Source organism: Prionailurus viverrinus, chromosome E1, assembly GCF_022837055.1.
Source record: "Prionailurus viverrinus isolate Anna chromosome E1, UM_Priviv_1.0, whole genome shotgun sequence".
Classification (NCBI taxonomy): domain Eukaryota; kingdom Metazoa; phylum Chordata; class Mammalia; order Carnivora; family Felidae; genus Prionailurus; species Prionailurus viverrinus.
Window position 1 is genome coordinate 37,760,926 of NC_062574.1, and position 16,910 is coordinate 37,777,835.

The following is a 16,910-nucleotide window of genomic DNA, read 5'->3' on the forward strand; positions in this document are numbered from 1 at the left end:
GGAGATATACACAAGAGTGCTACTGGCAAATTGTTTTGTAACAGCAAAAAAACAAGAGGTAACTCACATGCCCAGTGACAGGATTAGAGATTGGGGAAATAAATTGTGTCATCATGATGGGTTATGGACTACTCTACAGATGTAAATATAAATGAACTATAGCTCTATGCAATAACACCAACAAAGTCTCATAAACATAATTGTGAGAGAAAAAAGCCTCAGAAGACTCTAATATACCTTTTTGGAAAAAGCTTTGTCAAAGTACAATTTAATTTACATTTCCATGTTGCAGCATGATTCACCCAGCTTAAGTGTACAATTATTAGATTATTTAGAGAATTGTGCAACCATCACACTATCTAATTTCAGTATACTTCCACCACTTCAAAAACAACCCTCATGCTTATTTTTAGTCACTCCAGCCATACTCAAGCCCTGCCCCAGACAACCCCTGACCTATGTTCTGTCTCTCTAGCCCTGCCTTTTCTGAACATTGTATATAAATGAAATCATACAACATGTAGTCTTTCATGTCTTGTTTCTTTCATTTAGCATCATGTTTTTGGAGTCCGTCCGTGTTATAGCTTGCATCAGAACTTCATTTCTTCGTCAGTTCCTTTATGCAGATACACCACATTTCGTTTACTCATTCACAAGTTGGTGGACATCACAAGTGGTGGTTTCCACTTGTCAGCTATTTTGAATAACACTGCTTGGCATGCAAGTCTTTGAACAGATACGTGTTTTCATGTCTCTTAGGTACATTCCTAGGTGACACTGTTTTTATAAAACTCCAAAACAAACAAAACTAAACAGTGTGAAATACACAGTACTGAAACTATTCTTTAAAAGTGAGGAGAGCTGGGACGCCTGGGTTGAGCGTCCTACTTTGGCTCAGGTCAGGATCTCACGGTTCGGTTCGTGAGTTGCAGCCCCGCATCAGGCTTGCTGCTGTCAGTATGGAGCCCCCTTTGGATCGTCCGTCCTCTTTCTCTGCCCCTCCCCTGCTTGTGCTCTCTCTGTCTCTCAAAAATAAATAAACATTTTTTAAAAATGTTTACAAATAATACAAAATTAAAAATGAAGAGAGTAATAAACACAGCATTCAGGGGGGTCAGTTGGGAGTGCATGTGGAGAAAAGGGAAGGACTAGTCTCAGCTAGACAAGAATAATATTGGAAAGTGAGTTTATGGTATTCATTTTATTATGCTTCAAAAAGTACATTACATTCTATATCAAGTATGTATACATGTTTATACTATTTATAATGTACATATGTTACATAAAAAGACATTTTTAAAAATGAAAGGCTACCTCCAATACCCAAATTCCATTCATCCCAGGATAACCAGGTCCCTACTCCAGCCGACAAGATTAAACACGCTCTGGCCACCTGTCTGCCCTTAGCCTGCTCATGGCTCCCTCTGCTTCAGCCACCGAGGCCCACCCCCCTGGCTGTTCCTCAAAGGTGGGGACTAGCTCCTGCAGGGTCCCTGAAGAGCCCCTCCCCAGATGTCCACAAGGCTGCTGGCTGGCTTCCTCCAGGGCCCCTCTTCCCTGATGCCCCAGGTGGAACAGCACATCTGCACATCCTCCTCTGTGTGCTCCAACCGCAGCCTCATTTATTTTGCAACATGACATTGTCATCTCCCCAGCACAGACACACATCCAGCTGGGCTGTTTAGCTCTCTGCCGAGACCCCAGCATGCAGAAGTGCCTGGCTATAACATGGTCTCAGTAAATACTTTTAGACTGAATTAAAGCAGCCAAGCTTGTGATCAGGTGGAGATTACTGGTGTTACCCAACAGAGCTCTTCTCGTGTCCACCAAAAGCACGAATGGCACGCTTTAGGTAACCCATGCCGTAGACGCATCTGGGGGAGATGTATGATTTCAGTTAGAAAGCTGCAGGTGTTGAAAATGGTTGTCTGACCCTCATGAGCACCTTCAAGAACGCTAGGCATCCAGGATCCCATCTGGAGGCAACTGAGCCAGGCGAGACTGAAAGTACTCTGCAAAGCTAGGATTCCATGTTTCCAGGGCGGGGTGGCCTCTGGAGGAAAGCAGTCCTACGGTCCTCACCATCCTAATCCAGACCTCAGACAGATAATTCCAGAAGGCAGCTGAGCATGTGCCTAGGGCCCAGGGAGGTCTGGGCTGGAGGTGTGGATTTGGAAGCTATCTCCAGCTTCAATCCCATGATCTACCCTCATAATCTTTTTTTTTTTTTAAGTTTGCATTATTTATTTATTTACCTATTTATTTGTTTATTTATTCTTAAGTAAATGTAATCTCTACACCTAACATGGTGTTAAACTCACAGCCCCAAGATCAAGAATCATATGCTCTACTGACTGCGCCAGCCAGGTGCCCCCTAGTTAATTTTAATTTAAAAACAGAAGCAGTATAAAATATCTTCCCATTAAACACAACTTTATTGCTTTAGTAGGACTACATTCCACTCTGGTGAAAATTTAGCATCCGAATTGTGATGTGTAAAATGCACACCAGATTTTTTTTTTAAGTTTTTATTTATTGATTTTGAAAGAGAAAGAGCACGTGTGCAAGAGCAGGGGAGGGGCAGAGAGAGAGAATCCCAAGCAGGCTCTGCACGCTCAGCTGGGAGCCCCACGTGGGGCTCGAACTCAAGAACCATGAGATCATGACCTGAGCCAAAATCAAGAGTCAGACACTTAACCGACTGAACCACCCAGGCACTCCAATGCACACCAGGGTTTTAAGACTTAGGCTGCAAAAAAAGGTAAAATATCTCATTACTAATTTTTGTATTAATCACATGTTGAAGCGATAACATTTTGGATATATCGGTTTAAATAAAATATTAATTATTAACTCAATGTTATTAAAATGTTAATAAAATGAATGTTACCTCTTTTTTTTGTGTTTTTAAATGTGGTTACCAGAAATTTTTAAATTATATATATGTGGCTCTCATATTTCTGTTGGACAGACATTTCCATTATCACAAGAAAGTTCCACTGGACAGTGCTGGTTGAGTCTAAACAAACCAGATTCACCTTGGCCTCCAAGCATCCTTGTTAGTCCCCTCCCACACTGGGCTCCTGCTTTCTGCTAGGGGGGTGGTGGGGTGGAGGGGTGCCTACCTCTCTCAGATTCTGCCTTTCTCCAAAGGAAGCTCTCTTGCCTGTCCCCTCCAGCCTACTTGAACCTTCTTCCCCTGGACTCCTTGGCACCTACAACTTACACCAGCCTTAGGCACGTGGCCTCAGAGACCTAATTTTCTCTTCATCTCAATCTTTATATTAAAGGTGATCTTGTATTTCTCAGTGTCTTGCATATAAAGAATGCTGATGATTTTTATGATATTAATAACATATTGTTTGTGTATGATGACTGACAAGGGATCAGTCTTCATTTTCTCACAATGCTTAGATGGGGGGATGGGTAAAAGTGTCTACAGCCATTTCACACATGAGGACACTGAGGCTCAGAGAGATTATTTTGCTCAGGTCGTAAGACATATAAGTGTGGCCCAGCTTTTTCTGGCTCCTAATCCATGCTATTTCCCCTATACTTTGCTTTTGGTGCCTATGTGACTTAATGCTGAATAAATATAGAAAAGAGAGATTAGCATGGACTTAGGAAACTAGACCTTTTCATGGGCTGGGCTTTGAGAGATGGGTAGGTTTTGGCCAAGCAAACAGGAGTAGGTGGGTATTCAGTAAGAGAACCACAGCTTCTCTGAAAACCAATCAATAATCAGGAGATTGCTTGATGATCATAGAATAATAGAAGTAAACATTTGGGCATATTTTTTAATAACAGCTTTGTTGAGATGTAATTCATATACTATAAAATTCCCCCTTTCCAAGTACACAATTCAGTGGTTTTCAGTATATTCACAGAGTTACCCAACCCTCACTGCTAATTCCAGAACATTTTCATCATCCCAAAAGAAACTCCATACCATTGGCAGTCACCTCCATTTCCCCTCCCCCCAGTCCCTAACACCCACTAATCTACTTTGGGTCTCTGCAGATTTGCCTAGTCTAGAAGTTTCATATAAATGGATTTATAAAATATGTGGCCTTTTGTGACCGACTTCTTTTGCTTAGCATAATGTTTTCAAGGTTCATCCATGTTGCAGCATATAATAGCGTCAATACTTGTAGCATATAATCAATACCTCATTTCTTTTTATGGTTGAATAGTACTCCATTGTATGAATATACCACTTTTTGTTTATCCATCCATCAGTTGATGGACATTTGGGTTGTTTCCAGTTTGGGGCTATTATGAATAATGATAGGCTTCTTGGGAATTTGTGTGAAAGTTGTTGTGTGGCTGCGTTTTCAATTTTCTTGGGTATATACCCCAGAATGGAGTTGCAGGGTCACAACGGTAACTCTATGTTCAACGTTTTGAGGAACTGCCAACCTGTTTTCCAAAGTGGCTACCACCAATTTATAATCCCACCAGCAATATGTAAGGGTTCCAATTTCCCCACATCCTCAACAACATTTGTTATTGTCTATCTTTTTAATTTTAGGTGTCTTGGTGGGTGTTAACTGGTAACTCAGTTTGAGGTTTGATTTACATTTTCCTGATGACTAATGAAGTTGAGCATCATCTTTTCATGTGCTTATTGGTTATTTGGTTGTCTCTGGTGAATGTCTATTCAAATCCTCTGCCCATTTTTTTTCGGTTGTTTATTACTTATTTGTTTTGAGAGAGAGTGAGAGAGAGGGGGGTAGGGGCAGAGAGAAAGGGGAGAGAGAGAACCCCAAGCAGGCTGTGCTCTGGCAGCTCAATGTGGGGCTCAAACTCACGAAACTGTGAGATCATGACCTGAGCCAAAACCAAGAGTCGGACGTTTAGCTGACTGAGCCCCTCAGGTGCCCCTTTATGCCCATTTTTTTGAAGGTTATTTATTTTGAGGGAGAGAGAGCACACAAGTGGGGAAGAGGCAGAGAGAGAGATGAGAAAGAGAGAATCCCAACCAGGCTCCTCACCATCAGCACAGAGCCCAATGTGGGGCTTGAATTCACAAACCAAGAGATCAGAACCTGAGCCAAAGTCAGACACTTAAGCGACTGAGCCCCCAGGTGCCCCTCTTCTGTCCATTTTTAAACTGAGTTATTTGTCTTTTTGTTGAATTGTAAGAGGGACTCAACTCAACTCAACTCAAGAGGGACACAAGTCCCTTATTATATGCATGCTTTACAAATATTGTCTCCCATTTCGTGGGTTGTCTTTTTCATTTTTTTTTTTGATGGTATCCTTTGAAGCACAGAAGTCTTTAATTTTGATGAAGTCTAATTTACCTAATTTTTCTTTTATCACTTGTGCTTTTAGTGTCATATCTAAGAAACTACTGCCTAATCCAAGGTCACAAAGATTTATATCTATGTTTTTTTTTTAACATTTATTCATTTTTGAGAGGGAGAGACAGGGATTGAGCGGGAGAGGGGCAGAGAGAGAGAGAGACATAGAATCAGAAGCAGGCTCCAGGCTCTGAGCGGTCAGCACGCAGCCCAACGTGGGGCTCGAACCCATGAACCATGAGATCATGACCTGACCCAAAGTTGAACGCTTAACCAACTGAGCCACCCAGGCACCCCTATATCTATATTTCTTCTAATATGTTTATGATTTTAGCTCTTACATTGTCTGTGATCCATTTTGGGTTAATTTTTGTAAATGATATGAGATAGGAATCCAACTTCATCTTTTGGCATGTGGAAATCCAGTTTGTCCCAGAACCATTTGTTAAGAAGACTTTCTTCCCTTTCCCTCCACCCCATTTGTCCGGGCACCCTTATCAAAAAGTCAAGTGAATGTAAATGTAAGGGTTTATTTCTAGACTCTCAATCTTATTCCATTTGGGAGCATATTTTTCTAAGGGATTTTTTTTTCCTCGATCTGTGGTAGCCGGTGATCTCTCCTCCCCTGGAAGAGAGGTGGAGATATTGAGTGATCTCCCAAGCAGGCTGCATTTCCTTTGTTGGGTCAGGCATCCACAGCGCTGTGCACTGGCCTAATCACAGTGACCTCCTCCTATAGGAATCAGAAACCCCTCCATTGTTTTGATGGCAGCCAGGAAGCAGCTGACTGACCAAAGGACCTTATCTCTTTCCTACCTCTCAAGGTTATTGCAAACATCAAATTAGATAATTTCCACAAAAGAATTTAGGAGGTCTAAAGTGCTATCCAGATGTAAGGTGTATTCTTACTATAGCTCTCCCTCATGAATAAGAACCTAAAAACAGAGTGAGAAGTTTTTAACTTTTACTCATTGGGATCAAGGCAGTGTCAATGTTATTGCAAATTCCCGATTAGTGAGGTCTGGCTCTTCCTGTTGTTCTTGTAGGCTGTGAGCCTCCCGCCTGGAAAGTGAATACGATTGGTGTTTATTCCTTTTATCCACGTCCCCCCTTCCTTGAATGAGGGCCTACTTTGTGCCAGGCACTGTGCTAAGCTCTAGGAAAACCCGAGAATAAGGCAGACAGAGTCTCTGTCTCCTGGAGTTGATGGCGTAGTAGGGAAGCAGCACCCCTCAACAAGCTATTATAGTAAATGTGACCGTTAGAGAGGTGCAGTGACGCCTCCAACCAGCCCTGGTATCAGTTTGCTCCACGCAAACCACAGGGATCAGACTGTCTTCCCACCTGTTTACCTTTCTTCTGTGATTTTTTGGCGAAGCAGAGGCTGCTCCATGCCGAACCCAGATGTTCTGTAGACATCATCACAATGCCACACAGACCTGAGAGGGGACCAGCCTGCTCTACCATCGTCCTAGATGTGGTTCTCAGGAGCTCTTCAGAGGGCAGCCCTGGCTGAAACCTGCCTCCATCCTGCCTTCCTGGGGTTTCTTTCCTGAAGACAGAAAAAGGCTCCCTGGTTACAAGCTAAGCCTCCCGCTCTTTTTGCACTGCACCCATCCTCCTCTCCTCCCCCCTCCTCCAGGGGCTGAAAGGGTGTCGCTCTCACCACCCCACCCCACCCCCACCCCACCCAAGCCTCCGGTGGAGACTCTTCCTTCCCAGAAAACAGCAGCTCACTTGTGTGCCCCATGGCTCATTGCCCTCATAGCATGGAAAACCAAGCTATGAGGACCCCCTGAGAGCACCTTCCTCTTCAACCCACCTCTACCCCCATCCTCCTCCACACCTGTCTTCCTGGCACTGTGTCATCTGACAAGACGGCACCATCTCGGGGTTCCTCAGGTCACGGCCTCCTGCACATGCTCCATGACGAGGTGAGCCCATGTGTCCCTCAGAGCTTCAGGCTCCATCCACACGCGGGTACCCAGGATCCCCAACTGCGCCAAGCAGCTGAACGCCTTGTGGGCGCCTGCGCAGCTCTCGACTGCTTCTTTTCCTGCTGCTTCTGCCCTGCCTCTGCTTCTTCCAGCCTCCCCTCCCACGCCCTTCTCCACATTCTACTATAGCATATAGGGTCCTCCCACCTCTGGGGACAGATGTCCCCAGGAGGAGTTAGGGGAGGACCCTCAGCTTCCACAACCTGGGGAGATGCCATTCTCTCCCTTCCCTGTGCTTGTCACTTGGAGGGACACGTGGATGAGACAGGGAAAGAATGAGGAGTGTGGAGGCCTGAGGTGACTTGGAGCCAGCCACTCAACCTAAGTCTTGATCTCTTCATCTGTCAGTGAAGGGGTACTTCCCATCAGGAGGCTCATCTCTAGCTCTCAGAGGCTGCAAGTCTGTGTGGTTGTTTCTGTGTAAGCGACTGACAGCTTGTGTCCCCAGTGGGAAGAGGGCATGTGTGCCAGCCCTCCCGTCCCTCTATGCAAACCCTGTCACAACAGCCCCTTCCATTCTTCCCCCCTTTCCCGGTAGTCCCCCACCCAGTGTGCAGGTGCGCCGGGGGCTCTGAGCATCTCTGCGGCACCTCCCCCGGGGCGCCTCCAGCCTCCAAAGCCGAAACTTTCCCCGCGCGGGTGCAGGCCACACCCCCTCCCCCCAAGGCCTGGCGGAGAAGCTGGACCCGGTGACTGATCATTAACCCCATCTCTGCTGCACCAGCGGCGCTGCGGACAGCTCCCCCACTTTGTCACTGGGGAACCCAGAGAGGCCTGGGACGGTGAGGCCGGAAGATTGAGCATCGCAGACCGCCGGGCTCCCGGGGGCCTGCGCCGAGGCTGGGTGATGGCAGGGAGAGGGCACCGTGTGCAGACTTGGGTGTTCCAGCAAACTGCTGGCTCCCTCAGCTTCAGAGGTGTGTGTGTGTGGAGGGGTCCCCCTTTCAAGCTTCCTCTGTGAGAGCCTGACCTGAGCCCCCTCCGCCACCGTCACCCCCCCCCCCCCGCCCCCGGCTGCAGGTCGCAGGGGGTCGCCTTGGCCCCTCCCCGGCCAGTCGCCCCTGCCCGGGCGGGCCAGGAAGCTTCGGTCCCCGCCCCGCTCGGTTAGGCCCGTGGCTGGGGGACTTTGGAGCCGAGGAGGAAGCGCGGCGGGGCGGGGAGGTGGGGGTGTGTCGGAAGGCGGCGGCGGGGTTTTATAATCCGCAGGGCGGGAGCGGCGCGGGAGAAGGGGCTGCGCCGCGCCGTACACCGCGTACCGCGCCATGGGGGCCGCGTCGGGCCGTCCTCGGCGGGGGCCGCTGCCGCTGCTGCTGCTGCTGCTGCCGCCGCTGCCGCTGCTGCTGCCGCCGCCGCCCGCCGCCCTGGCGCTCGACCCCGAGCTGCATCCCGGAAACTTTTCCGCCGACGAGGCCGGGGCGCAGCTCTTCGTGAAGAGCTTCAACTCGAGCGCCGAGCTGGTGATGTACCAGAGCACGGTCGCCAGCTGGGAGTACGACACCAACATCACCGAGGAGAACGCGCGGCTCCAGGTGGGCGCGCGGGCCCGGGGCGGGGGCGGGGGCGGGGCCCGGACGCCCAATCACAGGCCTGCGACCAGGCGCTGGGGGGCGGGAAGTCACAGCTGGGCGCGCGCCCCTGACCCCTGAGCCGCGGGGACCAGGTGAGAACCTGCCCGCGCCCCCAGCCCCGCTCCGCCCCATCAGACGCGCGGTGGGTGCCCAGTACAAGAACCAAATGGATAAAGCTGGCTCCTCCGACCTCGACCCACCCCCCTACCCCCCCCCCCCCCCAGGTGGCAGCTCCCTGGGATGACCTCGGGCTGGGTCAGCGGCAGTCTGCGCTGAGGGTGCCCACTCTGCTCTGGGTCCTCATCCTCTGTAGCCGAAACCTACCCCTGTCTCCTGTTCCTGTCACTGCTCATCACTGTCTATTTACCCTCTCCTCCACCTGCCTCTCTTCTAGCCCCAATTTCTGCTCCACTGCCCACCTTAGGCAGATTCCCCCAGTTCCTGACCCCGAAGGCCCCAGAGGAGGGAGCAGTGCTCCCGCAAGCCCCAGTGTCCAGGCGCCCTTGGTCTTCCTCCCCTTCTCCAGTGCCATGGCCTCCCCTGTATCCCCTCTGGTGCCCATAGGAGGAAGCAGCCCTGCTCAACCAGGAGTTTGCTGAGATCTGGGGCCAGAAGGCTAAGGACCTGTATGACCCAATCTGGCAGAACTTCAGTGACCCGATCCTGCGAAGGGTCATCAGTGGTGTGCGCACCCTGGGCCCTGCCAACCTGCCTGTGGCAAAGCGGCAGCAGGTGGGCCTGGTGGACCTGAGGGGTGGAGGCAGAAATGGCCAGTGTGCCTTCCAGTGCTGCACTGTGGTGGTGGTGGTGGGGAAGAGCCTGGCAGGGAGGGACCCTGGGATCTGTATGCACCCTGATTGTAGGGGAAGCCTCTGTAGGCACAGAATGGCTTCCTGAAACATTGATTTTCCTTAGAGATGGGGTATAGAAAGCGAAATTCAAGTAAACAGATGAAAAGGGGTTTTTCAAAATTTCTCCATAGTCTGGTTGGATTAATGGGCTTCCTTAGAAAGACTGAGGAGGACTGAGAAGGCATCAGGCCAGAGAGTGAGAGGGATTTGCCCTCACTGCAAGGCAGTGGCTGAACTTGGACTTGAACCCCATCCCAAATTCTAAGGACACTTGTTTCCACCTCCACAGGCTGCCTCCACTGGAAGGGGAATCAGTGTATTAGTGATCAGAAGTGCCCTGAGTGCCACTGAGTGGCCTTGTCCAAGCCACATCCCCTCTCTGGGCCTCCTTTTCATCCTAGCAGAAAGAGGAGGGGGCAGCCACATTACCTCTGGGGGCTGTTCACTACTAACATTTTCTCAACTCTAACTCCCCAGTACAACTCTCTGCTAAGCAACATGAACAGGATCTATTCCACGGCCAAGGTCTGCTACTATCCCAACAAGACTGCCATCTGCTGGTCCCTGGACCCAGGTATGGCTCTGTCCCTACTATCTCTCTCTGCCGGGGCTTCCCAGCCCTTCCCCACCCCACCCCACCCCACCCCACCCCACCCCTGCAGCCCTGCTGTACCCATAAAGAGGGTATGTTTAATGGGAGGGGCCGTGGAGGGAGTGGGTAAATCCAAACCCAAAGGCACTGAACTCCAGTTGAGGCTGGACTGTCAGATGCCCCCGCACCCTTGCTTCTCTGGGCAATCTGATTTCTGAAACCTCCAGCCTCCAGCTCCCATCCCCACCCCAACCCCCACCCCCATGCGTTCTTTGGCCTCTCCCATCCCTACTAGCCTTCCTCTTGGCTGCCTGGTTTTCCCTTTTATGGATCCTCTCAGTCTCCCAAGAGCCCTCCACAGGACTTAGACCCTTGTGACTTCTGCTTATACCTTCCTATTCTCCCCCCACACCCTACTCCATCCACTAGGCAGCCTGAGGTTAGCCACTGTAACCAATGAGCCATGAAGAGTCTGTCTGGAACTGGCCTCTGGATGTCCTCCTTTTGTCCACCTCCCTTTCCTAGGGACAAGGGCCCCTCTTGGGTGCTCTCTTTGTATGGCCCCCAGTCCCATCCCACCCAGCCTATAGGCAACCCTTGGCTTTGGGGGCATCATGATGTTGAGGAAGCAGGTAGAGATGGTGAAGACCAGCATGGGTGCTTTATTGAAGACCGTCGCTGCCTTCAAAGGAAGCACCTGACCCCACTCACCTGTGTCTCAGAGCTCACCCACATCATGGCTATATCAAGAAGCTACTCCGTGCTGCTCTATGCCTGGGAGGGCTGGCACAATGCTGTGGGCATCCCGCTGAAACCCCTGTACCAGAACTTCACTGCCCTCAGCAATGAGGCCTACAAGCAGGATGGTGAGTTTACCCACCCCATCCGTTGTGTGAGCACTGCCCTTCCCAGACGGCAACGTGCTCTCCCATCATCTACTGTCCCCACTGAACCCAACCCCAGAAAGAGTAAGTGTTGCAGTGACTCTGTACACTGACCCAAGGTCGCACAGAACCAGCTCGAGCCCCATCTGCCTTCCTCTGGGCTGCTGCCTGGCTCTCACACTGGCCCTCTTGCCTGCCTCTCCTGTCACACCTCAGAGCCCCAGCACTCATCTTTGCCTCTCCGGGATCTATTTAGCTAGAATTGGAATGACCCTAGTTGGAAAATCACAGAGCAGTGGTCCCCAGGCCATCTTTTCTAAGTAGCTGGCGGATACACGGGCCGCAGGCCAGGAGAATGGCGAAGAAGTAGCTGGGCATGGAAGTGCCAGAGCCTGGGACCTGAGCTGCACCCCAATACCACCCCTGCCCCCTCCACCAGGCTTCTCAGACACGGGGGCCTACTGGCGCTCCTGGTATGACTCACCCACCTTCGTGGAGGATCTGGAACACCTCTACCATCAAGTAGAGCCCCTCTACCTGAACCTCCATGCCTATGTCCGCCGTGCGCTGCACCGCCGATATGGGGACAGATACATCAACCTCAGGGGACCCATCCCTGCTCACCTGCTGGGTAAGGACATTGCCTTGCCTCTATGCATGTCCCATGGATTGTCCTCCTCATGCCTCACATTTTAGAGCATCATCCTGTCCACTCTCACACACGAGCCCACGTAGCTCACCCCATGACCCCATATAGCAGGCGGCCCTTCTCATCACCATTACTGTTCCTACTTTTCAGAGGTGCATAAATGACTTGGCAGAGGGCAGAGAACTAGCAAAAGGCAGAGCTAGGAATCACACTGAAGACTTTGACTGCATCCAGCGGGGAAGGGATAAGATTATGCCCCAGGATGCAAGCCCAGTGGCCTTGCCTCAGGGTTGGGAGGCAGGGACCCCGGCACCACCAGGAAGGACCCCAGCAGCATCACGTGGGCTCACACCGCCGACCCCAGGGATCCTGGAGCATTCAGGAGTCTGAGTGGGACTTATGTAGAAAATGTTTGGTTCAGCCGGCCGAGCAGGCTACCCTTGAGTTCCCAGGGCCCAGGTGCCAGGGACCCAGATAGCTGCCCAGCAGCACATATGGGGAAGCGGGCAGGGAACTAAGCTATCTGGCTCCTCTCCTCTGTCTAGGGGACATGTGGGCCCAGAGCTGGGACAACCTCTATGATATGGTGGTGCCTTTTCCTAACAAGCCCAGTCTCGACGTGACCAGCACTATGGTGAAGAAGGTAAGTTTCGAGTCAGGCCAGGGTGGGGGCAGCAAGAAGTAGTCAGACACGGGGAGAAGGGCAGGAAGAAGTCATGGGAGAGAGACGGGTAGGGCAGGGACCTCAGTCCTGCCCTTTCTACATAGCAGCAGCCTTGAGTGTGTGTACAAGCAGTGATCTGGGGTCTGTGTCCTGGGTGAGGTGCCAGCCCCTCCTTCCAGGATCCCACAGGTGGGGTGAGAGCAGCCGTCTACTTTTGTTTATCCACTATGGTTAGTAGGGGCCCTGCCTCTGGGAAGGGAGGCCACAGAGCAGAGATGCCCTTCACGAGCAAGGAGCAAATCTAGGTGGGAGACCCTTAGACCCGCCCCTGAGACAGCCACAGTGAGCTCCCTCTGCTGGTCCCTGACCTGGACCTGCACCACCACCCTCCAAACCAGGGCTGGAACATTACGCACATGTTCCGAGTGGCAGAGGAATTCTTCACCTCCCTGGGGCTCTTGCCCATGCCTCCTGAGTTTTGGACAAGGTCCATGCTGGAGAAACCAACCGACGGGCGTCAGGTGGTGTGCCACGCCTCTGCCTGGGACTTCTACAACAGGAAAGACTTCAGGTCTAGACATGGGAGGGAAAAGGGGGGTTTCTGGAGCTTCAGGAAGGGTGGGCAGCCTGGGCACAGGAAAGCCATTTCCCAGGCCAACCTCTACCCCAGCCCCAACACTGTTTGGTGGACTGGGTCTGTTCCAAGGCCACTGGGCATATGAGACCGTCTAGGCCACCTTCCCTTAGCAACTCTGTACATTGGAATGGAGGACAAAGGCCTGAGTGTGGGCTGGGGCAGGGCAAAGGATGCGTATGTTTCCACCAGCTCCTTCAAGGCCCAGGGCAGCGCCCGCCTGGTCCCTTTCCCTCAGGTGCCAGCCTCCCCATGCTCTGGTCCCTGCCCTGTCCTTCACCCTCACCCTCGCCATCTCCCTGCCCCAGGATCAAGCAGTGCACGCGGGTCACTATGGACCAGCTGTCCACGGTGCACCACGAGATGGGCCACGTGCAGTACTATCTGCAGTACAAGGACCAGCCTGTCTCCCTGCGCCAAGGGGCCAACCCTGGCTTCCACGAGGCCATCGGGGATGTGCTGGCGCTCTCCGTCTCCACTCCTGAACATCTGTACAAAATTGGCCTGCTGGACAATGTCAGCAATGACATGGGTATGGGGGGTGGAGAGGACCCGGCCCGGCCCTACCCAGACCCCACTCCATCCCACGGCAGGACTCAGCTTGCCCGTGTTCCCACCTGCCCTTCCTGTTTCTGCCGCTCTGCCCCAGGTCAGGCAGGTTTGGGGATCCACCCGGAGCCTCACAGCCCACCCCGAATCCCACCTGGACACTGCCAAAGGGCCCTCTTCCAAACAGGGCTCCATGGTCCTGAAGGCCAGCCTTCCTTTCTCTGCATCTGCCAGCCCCTCCACCTGCTGGCTCCCACCGGCTCCTGCCCAGGCCCACCCTGCCCTAGCTGGACCCCCATCTCCCTCTGACCTCTCTTCTCATCTCATCTTCCGACAGAAAGTGACATCAATTACTTGTTAAAGATGGCACTGGAAAAAATTGCCTTCCTGCCCTTTGGCTACTTGGTGGACCAGTGGCGCTGGGGGGTCTTTAGTGGACGAACCCCCCCTTCCCGCTACAACTTTGACTGGTGGTATCTTCGGTGAGCAAAGGGGAATCAGGAAAGGCCTAATCCCAAGCGGCCCTCCCCACTCTCCTGGACAACCAGGAGCCTCCTGCCTCCATCAGTCCACCCCCCCCCACCCTTTTCCCCATACATTCTGTCCTGCCTGAAACTCCCTCCTCCAAGAAGTCTTCCCCAATTCACCAGGAGGGGAAGGGATGGCCCCCGTGGGAAAGGTGGGAATGCCTGCTTAACAGCATTTTTTGCAAAGGCTAAAATAGCCTTCATGCAATCCTTACATCCTAAGACAATTTATCAATCCTCTTCTAGAACCAAGTATCAGGGAATCTGTGCTCCAATTGCCCGAAATGAAACGCACTTTGATGCCGGAGCTAAGTTTCATGTCCCAAATGTAACACCGTACATCAGGTACTACTGCCCCCCCCCCAACCCCTACCAGTTTTCAGGGCTTGTCCCCATGCTCTTCTGGGCCCCCCATGAGCCTGGAATTTTAAGTGGGCCTCTCCCTGGGGCCAGGCTTGGTTTTCCCTTCTCCCCCGTCTGGCCTCTGCCCTGTGGGGAGCTGAATGGTGCCCGGGCAAGGGCCCCCCCCCACCATCCCCCCTAACACCCAGCCCGTACCTGCAGGTACTTTGTGAGTTTTGTGCTGCAATTCCAGTTCCATCAAGCCCTGTGCAAGGAGGCGGGTCACCAAGGCCCACTGCACAAGTGCGACATCTACCAGTCCACCCAGGCGGGGGCCAAGCTCAGGTGTGTGGGGGGATCAAGAGGGCAAGGGGGAGGTGAGGGGAGAGGGGGAAGGAAGATGTGTCTAAAAGGCAACTGGCTGCTCATGGGAAAGTCACAGGGCCCTGCTGGCAGAGGGAGACTTTCTTCCCTCCCACCCCCTCCTTCCTCGCAAGTATTTACAGAGTGGGCCTTCTGGCTAGCACGGGACAAGACAACGTCCCTGTCCCCTTCCCAGAGCTCCTGGTTCCCCAGAATCTTACTGTTGCTGTTCTTGCAGGCCAGTGGGGGACAGAGGTGGGCCAGAGACCAGTACTGGATGCTGGCCTGTGCCCCCTGTGCCCACCGTGCCCATTCTGCCTGACAGGGAGGCGCTGCGGTCAGGCTCTTCACGGCCATGGCAGGAGGTGCTAAAGGAGGCGATTGGCTCAGATACACTGGATGCTCAACCTCTGCTCAACTACTTCCAGCCGGTCAGCCGGTGGCTGCAGGAGCAGAATCAGCGCAACGGCGAAGTGCTGGGGTGGCCGGAATACCAGTGGCGGCCACCAGTACCCCACAATTACCCACAGGACATTGGTAAAGCCCTGATGGAGGGTGGGGTGGGGTGCTAAAGCAACTCTCGGATTCTGGGCTCTGGACACAGGCCCCTGGTTCCTGGTTCCTGGTGAGCTGCTCCCAGCTGGGCCCCAGCGCCCTGCCCTAAAGGGCCTTTGCTCATCACAGCTTGGTTTGGGCGGGGGAGGGGGGGTGGCGGACAGGTATGTTTCTTCCCCATCATTTTAGAGAGGGTGTGCCCAGATCTGAGGCCCCTCCCTGGGGGCAGGCTGGCAGGCACACTGCTCTATGAGGTCACATTGCAGGCTCCATTCTTATTGGCCGGGGGGCTGTGGCTACAGGGCTCTGCTCTCCTGCGGCCATGGGCCAAGGTTGGGCTGCTCCAGGACTGCCTAGCCTCTTCCTTCTCCTGCTCTGCTGTGGGCACCCCATGCTGGTCCCCAGCCAGGAGGCCACCCACCAGGTGACAACCAACCAGGGAACAACCAGCCAGGCAACAACCAGCAGCCAGACAACAACTCGCCAGACAACAACCAGCAGCCAGACAACCCAGAACCCAAGTGGGACCGGCTGGGGGGCGGGGCGGGGCCTGGGGGGGCCGGTGAGGAGGGAGAGGCAGGGACAGTGGCAGGCTTGGGCCCACCCACAGCAGAGGGCAAGGGGAGGCCTGTCTGTTTGCCTCTACTCTGCCCCACAGGCCTGGTGACCGATGAGGTGGAGGCTAGAAAGTTTGTGGAGGAATATGACCGAAGATCCCAGGTGATATGGAATGAGTATGCTGAGGCTAACTGGAACTATAACACCAACATCACCACAGAGGCCAGCAAGATCCTGGTAAGGACCCCCTCCACGTCCCCCCTCCCCCCATACACACACATACACGCACACACACACACAGACACACCGCATGTGCCTGCTCCTCCTCCCAGGGACCAATCCTTAAAACCGAAGACAGAGCCAGCTGCCCCCTCCCCCCCCCACACTCAGTGTGTGTGTGTGTGTATGTGTGTGTGTGTGTGTGTGTGTGTGTGCGTGTGGAGGGAGGCTGTCAGGATTTGTGAAAAATCCAGAGGAAATATTTAAAATAATACTCAACTTCAGATTTGGGTGGGTTAATGCTCAATGCCCAAAGAAGTTGTCTCTGATTAACAAGCAGTCTGTTGTTAGCAATAGAATGATTTGTACATAAGGGCGCCTGGGTGGCTCAGTTGGTTAAGTGGCCAACTTCGGCTCAGGTCATGATCTCACAGTTCGTGAGTTCGAGCCCGGCATCGGGCTCTGTGCTGACAGCTCAGAGCCTGAAGCCTGCTTTGGATTCTGTCTCCTTCTCTCTCTGCCCCTCCCCCCCCCTTTTTCTCTCTCTCTCAAAAATAAATAAATGCTAAAAAAAATTAAAAATGATTTGTACATAAATAAGTAACAGTAAAGGTGGATTTGTAGATTGAAAGTCCCTGTTTGCCATCACAGC

General features: G+C 52.5%; 1 protein-coding gene across 11 annotated transcripts in view; it reads left to right on the top strand.

Moving 5' to 3' along the window:
- LOC125151396 (angiotensin-converting enzyme) overlaps positions 1 to 16,910 on the top strand; it is a 42,468-nt gene that overhangs the window by 13,352 nt on the left and 12,206 nt on the right. For 5 of the 11 annotated variants that reach the window (XM_047832318.1, XM_047832314.1, XM_047832319.1 and 2 more), the window contains 13 exons: positions 6,688 to 8,832; positions 9,436 to 9,603; positions 10,200 to 10,296; positions 11,037 to 11,180; positions 11,638 to 11,829; positions 12,393 to 12,490; positions 12,910 to 13,082; positions 13,454 to 13,677; positions 14,032 to 14,176; positions 14,468 to 14,566; positions 14,786 to 14,908; positions 15,252 to 15,463; positions 16,140 to 16,276. In XM_047832318.1, the coding sequence (XP_047688274.1) occupies positions 8,566 to 8,832; positions 9,436 to 9,603; positions 10,200 to 10,296; positions 11,037 to 11,180; positions 11,638 to 11,829; positions 12,393 to 12,490; positions 12,910 to 13,082; positions 13,454 to 13,677; positions 14,032 to 14,176; positions 14,468 to 14,566; positions 14,786 to 14,908; positions 15,252 to 15,463; positions 16,140 to 16,276 (2,079 nt within the window). In that variant the 5' untranslated portion in view covers positions 6,688 to 8,565. Of the gene's footprint in view, positions 1 to 5,587; positions 8,833 to 9,435; positions 9,604 to 10,199; positions 10,297 to 11,036; positions 11,181 to 11,637; positions 11,830 to 12,388; positions 12,491 to 12,909; positions 13,083 to 13,453; positions 13,678 to 14,031; positions 14,177 to 14,467; positions 14,567 to 14,785; positions 14,909 to 15,251; positions 15,464 to 15,495; positions 16,003 to 16,139; positions 16,277 to 16,910 lie in introns of those variants that run through there. The other 6 variants (XM_047832313.1, XM_047832321.1, XM_047832317.1 and 3 more) reach the window with 6 other exon arrangements.